The sequence below is a fragment of the Mandrillus leucophaeus genome, unplaced genomic scaffold (genome assembly GCF_000951045.1).
Source record: "Mandrillus leucophaeus isolate KB7577 unplaced genomic scaffold, Mleu.le_1.0 Scaffold895, whole genome shotgun sequence".
NCBI lineage: Eukaryota > Metazoa > Chordata > Mammalia > Primates > Cercopithecidae > Mandrillus > Mandrillus leucophaeus.
The window spans coordinates 562420-573889 of record NW_012109752.1 but is presented as its reverse complement, the minus strand read 5'-3'; the positions used below and the strand labels follow the sequence as shown (position 1 = coordinate 573889).

At 54.5% G+C, this 11470-nt stretch overlaps 2 protein-coding genes across 2 annotated transcripts in view; both read left to right on the top strand.

Annotated features, from left to right (window-relative positions):
* FHL3 (four and a half LIM domains 3) overlaps positions 1–8321 on the top strand; it is a 9583-nt gene extending 1262 nt beyond the window's left edge. The window contains exons 2-6 of the mRNA XM_011969514.1: positions 5658–5833; positions 5942–6116; positions 6952–7121; positions 7214–7400; positions 7525–8321. Of these exons, the coding sequence (XP_011824904.1) occupies positions 5658–5833; positions 5942–6116; positions 6952–7121; positions 7214–7400; positions 7525–7679 (863 nt within the window). The 3' untranslated portion in view covers positions 7680–8321. The remainder of the gene's footprint in view (positions 1–5657; positions 5834–5941; positions 6117–6951; positions 7122–7213; positions 7401–7524) is intronic.
* A 2200-nt stretch (positions 8322–10521) lies between these two features.
* Positions 10522–11470, top strand: part of SF3A3 (splicing factor 3a, subunit 3, 60kDa) — a 47521-nt gene continuing 46572 nt past the window's right edge. The window contains exon 1 of the mRNA XM_011969515.1: positions 10522–10997. The gene's annotated coding sequence lies outside the window, so the exon portion shown is untranslated. The remainder of the gene's footprint in view (positions 10998–11470) is intronic.

Genomic DNA, 11470 nt, shown 5'->3' with positions numbered 1-11470 from the left:
AGCGAGAGTTGGGCGGGGGAGGGGGCTAAGTTTGAAATAGAAAAGCCGGATAGAGCCAGACCGACCAGAAGCGCTGGAGAAACTGAGGTTCTCGCAAAGCCCAGTGGAGCGAGAGACCAAGACAGGCAGGGACTCGAGGCACAGGAGGAGGCTACCGAGACCATTGAAACAAGGACACACCGGGCGTACAGTGTTACCGGTGGACAGACCCGAGACATGGGGGCCGTTCCAGGCTTTCTGGAGCATTTTCAGAAAACATACGTGGGACCCCAGCGAACACATTCCCTGGGGCCCTTCCCCAGGCCTTGGAGGTGCCCTGAGGCTTGGGCGTCATTGGCCTCAGGCTGAATCTGCTCTCTGAGGCCTGCAGAGACACTCAGAGACTAGAGACAGATACACTCAGGCATGCAGAGGTGGCGAAAGAGACTTGGATATAGAGACAGAGAAAGGGATGTGGTGGGGATTGAGACATTCAGCCGTGTAGACAAGAAGAGACCAAAACTTGAGATCCACAGAGGCATGGGCCGCCGGGGGACTGCCAGTCAAGATACAGAGCCGTCCAAAACCTAAAGACAGAAGCTGAAGTGTGCCTAGACACAGAGATGCTGAGTGAAGCAGAGACAGACACCAGAGACTGAGACTTAGTGGGGGCAGAGAGACCTAGGTGGGCTGACAGCTTCCAGGACAGCCCCTGACTTACCCAGACCTGAACCATTGGGAAGTGAGGCTGTGGGGAAACAGAAACTCTGAGCCCACCGATCCCCCATGAGGCAGAGGCCCTGAGACAGTAAGTTCGAGATCAAGAAGAACCCCGTGGACACACACAGCCACCAAGACAGCCCCAACTTATTTTTAAACTCAAATCTTGGACAGGCTGCCTCTGCCCTGGGGGACCCAGGGTGAATGAACTGTTCCTCTCCTGTCCCCAGAGCAGCTGCGGGATCCTGCTCCCCAGCCCCCTTCCCTAGACTTCTCTGACTTCCAGGTCCCATGGGGGAGAGCTGAGCTTGGGGTTGGTGCCCGGTAGCAGAGGGTGAGGGTTGAGGGAGTTGAATTTCTCCCCTTAAGTCTCCTGTCAGCTTCTAGAAGGTGGGGGAGGGGTCTGTTCTGATCCTGACTCACAGCTGTGGGACCTGGCCGGGGTCCTCCTGGATAGTGAGCATGTTGGGGGTGGGGGACAGAAGAGTTGAATGGTTGGCATGGGGCATTGGAAAGGCTTCTGGGTGCCTTCCAGTCACAGGGCTGGCAGCTGGGGAGAAGAGCCAGGCTCTGGTGCATCTCCTGTCCCCCTCCCCTTAAAAGCTGATCATCCCCTTCATCACCAGGGCAGCATTTTTAGGGAGACGGAAGAGCTCTGGCCTGGCAGGCAGGGGACCTGGGTCCTGATAACTGAGTGACCTCGGGCATAAGCCTGCTCTATTCCTGCCTCCTTGTGCTCATCTGTAAAATGGGGATGATACTCTGTCCTGCCTGCCTTTTGTGAGATCTGATGAGATGGTGGTGGGCATGGACTTTGTGAGTGGCAAAGCAGCATGCAGGTGTCTACACCTGTGGACCTGTGTGGGAGATCTCAAGAGTTATGCTTACTAGAGTCAGGCTGACCGGGCTGGAGCGACCACTGCCGCCACTGGTGTCCTCAGCGAGCCCCATGGGCCTGGGGCCTCCTGTTCTCTCCCTGGGCCTAGGCTGAGAATGTCCAGGTCAAATTTCAGACAAGGCTGGGCACGGTGGTTCACGCCTGTAATCCCAGCACTTTGGAAGGCTGAGGCCAGAGGATCACCAGGAGTTCAAGACCAGCCTGGACAACATAGTGAGAACCCCATCGCTACAAAAAATAGAAAAACCTAGCTGGGCATGGTGGCACGTGGCTGTAGTCCCAACTACTCAGGAGGCTGAGGCAGGTGGCTTGCTTGAGCCCAGAGTAAGTTTTTTTTTTTTTTTTTTTTTTGAGACAGAGTTTTGCTGTTGTAGCCCAGGATGGAGTGTAATGACATGATCTTGGCTTACTGCAGCCTTCACTTCCTCGGTTCAAGCGATTCTCCTGCCTCAGCCTCCTGAGTAGCTGGGATTACAGGTGCCTGCCACCATGCCCAGTTAATTTTTGTATTTTTAGTAGAGGTGGGTTTTCGCCATGGGCCAGGCTGGTCTTGAACTCCTGACCTCAGGTGATCCACCTGCCTTAGCCTCCCAAAGTGCTGAGATTACAGGCATAAGCCACCTCGCCTGGCTGAGCCCAGAAGTTTGAGGCTGCCGTGAGCCATGATCGTGCCACGGCACTGCAGCCTTGGCAACAGAGTGAGACCCCAACTCATAACACAAAAACAAAAAGGCCGAGCCAACACCAGCCTGGCCAACATGGCGAAACTCCATCTCTACTAAAAATACAAAAATGTTTAAGCTGGGTGTGGTGGTGCCCTCCTGTAATCCCAGCTACTCGGGAGGCTGAGGCAGAAGAATCGCTTCAACCCGGGAGGCGGAAATTGCAGTGAGCTGAGATGGAGTTACTGCACTCCAGTCTGGGTGACAGAGTGAGACCCTGTCTCAAAAAAAAAAAAAAAATCTGAGCTGGCATGGTGGCTCACGCCTGTAATCCCAGCACTTTAGGAACCCAAGGCAAGAGGATAGCTTGAGCCCAGGAGTTTGAAACTAGCCTGGGCAACATATCAAGACCCCATCTCTATTTAAAAATTCCAGTCCAGGCAGGGTGCGGTGGTTCGTGCCTGTAATCCCAGCACTTTGGGAGGCCGAGGCAGGCAATCATGAGGTCAGGAGTTCGAGACCATCCTGGCTAACACGGTGAAACCCCATGTCTACTAAATATACAAAAAATTAGCCAGGCATGTTGGCACACACCTGTAGTCCCAGCTACTCGGGAAGCTGAGGCAGGAGAATCACTTGAACCCAGGAGGCAGAGGTTGCAGACAGCCGAGATTGCGCCACTGCACTCCAGCCTGGGCGACAGAGCGAGACTCTGTCTCAAAAAAAAAAAAAAAATTCCAGTCCAGCTCCTTGACCTAGACCTGCCTGTGAAACTATACTGGGGCTGTCTGGCCCCAGTATGAGTGAGGGTGCTAATAGTAAAATAATAGCTACTATTTTCTGAGTATTTATTATCTGCCAGGTGCTTTACAAGTATCATTACATTTAAGCCTGACAACAACCTTAGGAGGTAGGAAGTAGTAGTATCTCATTTAGTTAGATGGGAAAGCAAGCTTGGGGAGCTTAAGTGACTTGTGCAAGATCATCCAGCCAGTACGTGTAGGAGCCAGGATGCAAACCTTGTAGCTTGAGCGGCTTCATACACCATAGCCAGTTACACAGCCATTCTGAGCTCCAGGAGGTTCACTGGGAGGTGCCTTGTGAGGGGAGATTGTTGGAGGTGCAGGGGTTGTGAGCCATCTGTAGAGGAACAGTCTCCCCCAAACCCCGCCCCACTGCCAGTCAGGAAGAAATACAAGACTGGCTCCCTTCAGTCTCCTCAGTTGCCAGCCTTGCCAGGGAAAAGGGCGGGGAGAGGGGTATGGGCAGAGACAGGTGGGCCTTGTTGGTGCCCTTTACTCTGTCCTCACCAGAGTCCAGCTGGATAGACTAGGGCATTGGGGGATTCTGGGAAGGAAATAGAAGCGATGCCCATACCCTATTTGGGTTGCCCTGGTTTCTGAGTGCTGACTGTCTCCCAGGGGGTGGACCCAAGGCTAGCCTGGGCCTGAGAAGGTGGCAGCTGCAGTGGGCCAAGCCAAGAAGGAAGGAAGAGGCCCAGGCACCCCCCGTGGACACATTCCACCTGTGTGGCCCCCTGCTGCCCCGTGGCTGACAGCCCAGGCAATCCTCAGATGTTGGGCCAGAGGAAACCTGGGCCTGAGTGGCAGGAAAGGGGCTGAGAAAGAAGAGTATCTTCTCTACGCTTCACTGTAGCCCCCAGCCCAGGAGTTCCAGCTCTAAAGACCCTGGCCCCTGGTGGCCTCATACCCTGGCCTGGAGTGGGAGCTGGCTGTTCTCCCATTGCACAGAGGCTTGATGTATGGAGAGTCAGGCCTCCAAGCTGGGGGCGCCTGCTGGTGCCTGGAGTCTGAACTTCAAGCCAGAGCAGCGCTTTTTGTCAAGAATTTCGCACTGGGGGTGGATGAGAAAAGGAGGACTTTTCCTTCAGCTTGAGCCAGGGCAGGCCCTGGTGACTGCCAGCACTGGGGCCTTGTGGGAGAGTGGGTTGGTGGATTCCTTTGTGTGTCACTGTAACTTCCCCGGGCTCATCCACAGCTGTGAGAACATCTCCTTCCTATGGGTCCTGGTGGTTCCTCTCCACTAGCCCAGTATCCCAGCCCTTAGAGAGCAGGCTTCATGATAGAGGAGAGCAGGGGTGGGAGCTCTGACTTTGGGGCTAGTGACTGGAATCAGGGGCAGCAGAAAGGTTTGGGAACCCCACTTCCCTACCGCTCTACTCCCCAGGCTCCTGTTCCAGAGGCAGCTGTGTGGATGACCTCATCCCACAAACATGCTTTGTTCCTGAGAAAATGGAAAGTGTCTGAGGTTTGGTCGGGGGCTGGGTGTCTCCAGCAGCAGCTCTCAGGGCTCCCTCTTGTCCTACTCCCCACCCAAGATGGGGCCTGACTGGGGACAAAATGTCTTCACTGGCTCTTGCTGTCTCTGCTTTCAGCTCCCTAGTCCCAAACCCTGAGAAATCAGAAAAGGTGGGAGAGACCTTCTCTCCCAGAGGCAGTGGGAGGGAAATCATGACCCCAGGGGATGGAAAGATACTGGGGTTTTGCCAGATGCTAGCAGGAGGTGGCAGGGGGCACACTGCACTCTCAGTCTGTCTCCAGTTCCCCTCTGCCTCCCCCGACACTTCATTTTCCTTTTTTCTCCCCATTGCTGGCAAAACCTGACATCTGGCCATCTGTGCCGCCACAGCTGCTGCAGATGTTGCAGGCCAAGGCTGTCCAAGCCAGTGTGACCAGAAACACAGTGGGGTAGGGGGATGAGGGCAGAGGGTCTAGCTGGGGAAGCCTGGCTGTGTCCAGCTTGCAGGATTTCCTTCCTGCTTGAGCCTCTTTGGCTGATGCCCCGGGAGGGAAGGCCTAACCTCTCACACTGGCCTCCTCCACCATTCATCAGTCCAGCACCTCTCTAGCATTCCACTGTTTTCTGGATCAGGAGGGGCTAGGAACAGCCCATTCCCATCTCTAAGTTCCGTACTCCAGAGCTCTGGGTAAGGGTTCCTTGATCCATATTCCTAAAGTCCCAAGTCAGGAGAGGGTGGGAGTACTGCTCATCTGGAGTAGAGTGGGGTGGCTCCCTGCCTCTGCTTCTCCCACGCTGGGGACAGTCGGGACAGTGGAGGCTAAATGCTGGCTGAGGCAGGAAATGAGTCACCGACCCAGGAAAAGCCCCCTCCCCCTAGATCTGCTAGGGCCTAGATAAGAAAACAACTTCTGCTTCCTGGTTTTTTTTCTGACCTCTTCCTACCCCCAGTTAAATACAGAAAGAAACATGCGGGACTCCTGGTTTCCCGGAAGCACCCCTTCCCCATCACCACCTACTCTGAACTGGCATTTCCTATGCCGGGTCTGTTTCTGTGTTTTGAATGCAGAGGCCTATTTGCCAGGAGCCAAGTCACAGCCTCTCTGTGTGACCCCAGTTCCACCTTGTGCTCCTAACAGGGTTCTCTCTCCTTGCCACGATGAGCGAGTCATTTGACTGTGCAAAATGCAGCGAGTCCCTGTATGGACGCAAGTACATCCAGACAGACAGCGGCCCCTACTGTGTGCCCTGCTATGACAATACCTTTGCCAACACCTGCGCCGAGTGCCAGCAGCTTATCGGGCATGACTCGAGGGTAAGGAGAGGGCCAGGCCAGGCAGGAGGTGGGTGGTGACCAGTGGAAGGGGGCAAAGGATGGATCCACCAGGCCTGGGTGCCAGTGCCCCCACTGTGTTCCCCACAGGAGCTGTTCTATGAAGACCGCCATTTCCACGAGGGCTGCTTCCGCTGCTGCCGCTGCCAGCGCTCACTAGCTGATGAACCCTTCACCTGCCAGGACAGTGAGCTGCTCTGCAATGACTGCTACTGCAGTGCGTTTTCCTCGCAGTGCTCCGCCTGTGGGGAGACTGTCATGCCTGGTATGTCCTCAGGGGCTCATCTTGTGTGAGAACTGGCATGCCTGGCATCTGCGTAGGGTCTTTGCATGTGTCTGTCTGATACATGGAGACTTGGTCTGTGTAAAGACCTGCACACACAGCATGTTTCTGGAAACTGAGTATATGCAGGATCTGTTTGCCTGGTATACTGGGGGTTACTATGTGCAGGCAGATTGACACATGTGATACATACTTGGGGGCTTAGCATGTGTGAATATCTGCATGTTTAATACATGTAGGAACTAGAGGTGTGCTGAGACTGTCATGCTTGTTGCATTGGGTCTTAGTGTGTGCAGAGGCAGGTAAACAGAGGGCTTAACGTGTGGGGACCCGCATGCCTAATAGAAATGTTGGGACTCAGTACCTATGGAGAATGGTGTGCCAAGGAGATGCGAGGGCTTAGCATGTACTGAACCTGTCATGCCGAGGGCATTAGGGCATATACTTACTTGCTTGGTACATGTGGGGTCCCGTGTGAGTGCTGAAATCATCACATCTGTTATATGAGGGCTTAGCTCATAGTGAGACTTCATGACTGTTACATGGAGGCTCGATATGTGCTGAAATTCTCATCTCTGGGACATATGGGGGCTTAACATATGCCAAAATCCTCGTGTCTAGCTGGGTCATCATGTCCGGTGTCTGGGGAGAGGTTAGCATGTGTAATGTACATGGGGCAGGGGGGTTCTTGCTGCATGTGCACTGGACACCACCCTGCTCAGGCTGAGAGAGGAGTGGAGACTCCCGGGGAAGTTACAGAGGGTGGCCCTCAGGAGCATGGGACACAGCCTCTAAATGGGACCCCTGTTCCCCACAGGGTCCCGGAAGCTGGAGTACGGAGGCCAGACATGGCATGAGCACTGCTTCCTGTGCAGTGGCTGTGAGCAGCCGCTGGGCTCCCGTTCCTTTGTGCCCGACAAGGGTGCTCACTACTGCGTGCCCTGCTATGAGAACAAGTTTGCTCCTCGCTGCGCCCGCTGCAGCAAGGTGGGGGCTGGGCCAGCCAGGTGGGGGTGAGTAAGGCCTGTCGTGGGGTGGGAATCCCCACTCATACCTACTAATGAATGCTGCCCCCACAGACGCTGACACAGGGTGGAGTGACATACCGTGATCAGCCCTGGCATCGAGAATGTCTGGTCTGTACCGGCTGCCAGACGCCCCTGGCAGGGCAGCAGTTCACCTCCCGGGATGAAGATCCCTACTGTGTGGCCTGTTTTGGAGAACTCTTTGCACCTAAGTGCAGCAGCTGCAAGCGCCCCATCGTAGGTGGGACAAGGGTCAAAGAACAGAGTGGGTAGGGTGCAGGCAAGGGAGTGGGATGTGGTATTGGGTGAAGTTGAGGGCCGGACCATCCCTAGATCTGCAGAGCTAACTTCCAGCCTCCCTCCAGGACTCGGTGGAGGCAAGTATGTGTCCTTTGAAGACCGACACTGGCACCACAACTGCTTCTCCTGCGCCCGCTGCTCTACCTCCCTGGTGGGCCAAGGCTTCGTGCCGGATGGAGACCAAGTGCTCTGCCAGGGCTGTAGCCAGGCGGGGCCCTGAGCCAGGCTCCTGGACCCAGGCTTTCCCATACCACGGGCCCAGGACTGTAGCTCCTTTTCTAAACCACCTCTGGGACTTAGCCCCACCCCCCAACCAAAAAAAATGGGTCGCCCTCTGGGCTCCAGGATTGTTTCCCCACGCCAGGATCCCCAAACTGGTACTCCCTGACCCAGGCCCCCAAACCTGGGCTCTTATAGAGCCTCCATGAGTCAAGCCGCCTCCCCACACCTGGACTCCAGAACTCACCCTCTCCCCTGCAGTCTGGGTTCCCAGACTGAGTCCTCTCCCCAAATCAGGGCTCTAGACCCCAGCCCTCCAAACCTGGACTCTGGGACTTAGGCCCCCTTAAATCTAGACTTCTCTTTATAGGTTTTAGGTCTCCTATGGGTGCCTGAGAAGTCCTCAAAAGTGGACTGTTCTCAAGCTTGACCTGCCCCACCCCATCCCCCAGGGCTGAGGCTGTGGGGACAGCAATCAGGGGCCCACTGATGAGGGGGCCCTAGGGTACAGGGTGCTGCCCAGCTGGTGGCCACCGAGTGTCTTCTCATTTTATTTCAGCTCCATTTTGCCCATAGATGGGCAGAGGGGTGAGATTGGTTCACCCCCCTTCCAGATTCTGCAATAAAGCGGTGTGAGGAAGCAGGGGCCTCCGTGTGTGCCTCTGTGTGTGTGTGTGTGTGTGTGTGTATGCAGGGTATAAAGGGGAAGGAAGGGTTTTTGCAGACTGGGAGGCTCAGAATCTCTTCTAGACCTCGTCCTTGCAGGGCGGGGTGGAGGGGGGCCGGGCCACGGGGTGGGAAGTCTCTCCCCATGAAGGGGATCCCCGCCACGGCTACCGTCCCTCTGGAGCTCGGCCTGTCTCCCTGCTGGCAGAGGGCTTTTTCCTCCATGCAGGGAAGGGAGGGGTTTGGGGGAGGTTCCAGACGAAAGCGAGGGTGGCGGTGGGGTGCCTTAATTGGCTGGTACCAATAGTCCACTCCGCCAACAGCCCTTCCCAAAGCCCGCAGAGCAAGGACCCGGTTCCGATCCCCAGTCTGGGCCTAGACCCTCTCAGCCCCCTTCCCCCTCTTCCCAAGGATTAACGAGGGCGGCCCGGGATCCGCTCGCGACCGCACGTTTTTTGCCAAAAAAGGCAAGGATGCAGCTGCACACGCCGCAGGAACATCTGGATCCGATTCCCGGCATGAATGGGTCACGCCCCGTCCCACCCCCCCCAAACAGTGATTCAAGTCAAGGGTGGAGGCGGGAATGAGTGAGGGGGGCTGTCCCCCAAAGTGGGGAGATGGGCGGGGCGACGCTCCCCTCGCCTGGCGTCCGATGCCCCTTGTGCCAGACCCTGGCGTCCGCGGTCTGGGCCTGGCGGTCCGGCTCTCCGGGCAGGTACGCGCACACAGTGGCGCCCACAGCTGCCTGCGGCGGGGCCCGGCCCTGGGCAGACGGACCCTCGGCGCCCTGGAGTAGGGGGGCCCCTCCGGCCCAGCGGAAACCGCGAGATTGTATGTATCGCGTATTAAATCCTCCCCGAAATCCTGTGGGCGGGCATTATTACTGCCATTACACAGAGGTGGAGACGCGCGCAGTCAGCTGCCCCAAGTCGCATAGGTAGTCACTGGTAGATCCTGGGCTCCAATCGCTTTCTGAAGCCGTGGTTGACATTTTCCTTTTTCTTTCTTTTTTTTTTTTTTTTAATTTTACTTTAAGTTCCAGGACACGTGTGCAGAACGTGCAGGTTTGTTAGATAGGTATACGTCTGCACGGCGGTTTGCTGCACCTATTGACCCGCCCTCTAAGTTCCCTCCCCGACATTTTTTTTTTTTTTTTTTTTTGAGACGGAGTTTCTCACTTGTCACCCAGGCTGGAGTGCAGTGGCGCGATCTCGGCTCACCGCAATGTCCGTCTCCCAGGTTCAAGTAATTCTCCTGCCTCAGCCTCCCTAGTAGCTGGATTTACAGGCATGTGCCACCAAACGCTGCTAATTTTGTATTTTTAGTAGATGGGGTTTCATCATGTTGGCCAGGCTGGTCTGCAACTCCTGAGCTTAAGTGATCCACCCGCCTTGGCCTCCCAAAGTGCTGGAATTATAGGCGTGAGCCACCACGCCCGACCCAGGGTTGTTTTTGTAAACATTTTTAGTACAGACAGGGTTTCTCCATGTTGGTCAGGCTAGTCTCGAACTCCCGACCTCAAGTGATCCGCCCACCTCGGGCTCCCAAAGTGCTGGGATTACAGAGGTGAGCCACCGCGCCCCACCCTCCCCGACATTTTCAGGAAACCTTTATGAATGCCTACCACGTGTGTTTATACTTAATAATTACCATATAGGCTTACGGTTTTGTTTCTCTCTCCCACCAGCCTAAATAAGGACTGAGATCCTGCCTGCCTTGCACCCGCCTCGTTCTCAGCTCCTGGCACTTACTGTATGTTCAATAAATACTTGTTGAGGAAGAGCAGTCCAAGCATAGAAAACTGGTGCAAAGGCCTGGAGGTCTGAGAACATACGGTGCTTTGGGGAAGTAGCAAGTAATTCCATTTGGAGGAAGTGCCAGGAGAGTAAAATGGCAGGCAGAGCCCAGGTCCTTAAAAGCTGAATGCCAAGTTGCACAGACCTCACCCTGCAGGAAATGCAGCCTATGGAACTGTTTAAGCAGGGGCCTGGGGTGAGTGGAGTTGTAGAAAGATCATGCTGGCTGCAGCATGAATAATGGAGTGGAGGGGTAAGATGAGCAGGCTGGTTTGGAGGCCAGTGTAGTGGTCCAGGTGAGACAGCTTGCAGCAGGTAGCAGCTCGAATGGAAAAGGCAAGACTTACTGCCTGGAGTAGGGATGGAGAAACATTTAGGGGCAGAAAGGCATCAGGTTTGAGACAGAGTGACTGGAGGATGGTGGTGGTAAGGCAGTCCACCCACCTCACGGGAAGTAAGAGATGTACAGCCACGAAACTGTTTGATTTATTTCAATACAAACATTTTTCAGACTTAACATCTTAGAAACCCAGACATATAATCAAGGCCAGGCGCAGTGGCTCACGCCTCCCAGCACTTTGGGGGGCCGAGGCGGGTGGATCACCTGAGGTCAGGAGTTTGAGACCAACCTGGATAACATGATGAAGCCCCACCTCTTCTAAAAATACAAAAATTAGCTGGGTGTGGTGGTGGGCACCTGTAATCCCAGCTACTCCAGAGGTTGAGGCAGGAGAATTACTTGAATCCGGAGGTGGAAGTTGCAGTGAGCCAAGATCGCGCCACTGCACTGCAGCCTGGGGGACAAGAGCAAAACTCTATCTTAAAAAAAGAAGAAACCCAGACGTATAATCAAAGATGTGTCATTGTTTAATTGACAATTTTTTCTCTCTTCCTTAGTAAAGCATAAAATAATACTGAGTTTACATTTGATGGCATCTCATATTCAAGAAATACCGAAGTTTATACCCCCAAAAAACAAAACAAAACAAAAAATATTTGCTGAGTCTCCACACTCCCTGAATGGAGATTTCTACTTTACCTCTTTCCTAATGTCCCAGGAAAAGCCCCAGATGCATTGTGACTGGTTCCTTTCCCTAAGCTTGGCAGTCCTGCTTAAATTTCCGATATACAAATAAGATCCTCGTAACACCCCCATGAGTGGGCAGAACACAGGTCGTTATTTCAATTTTATATTTATTTATTTATTTTATTTTATTTTATTTTTTTTTGAGATGGAGTCTCGTTCTGTCACCCAGGCTGGAGTGCAGTGGCCGGATCTTAGCTCACTGCAAGCTCCGCCTCCCGGGTTCACGCCATTCTCCTGCCTCAG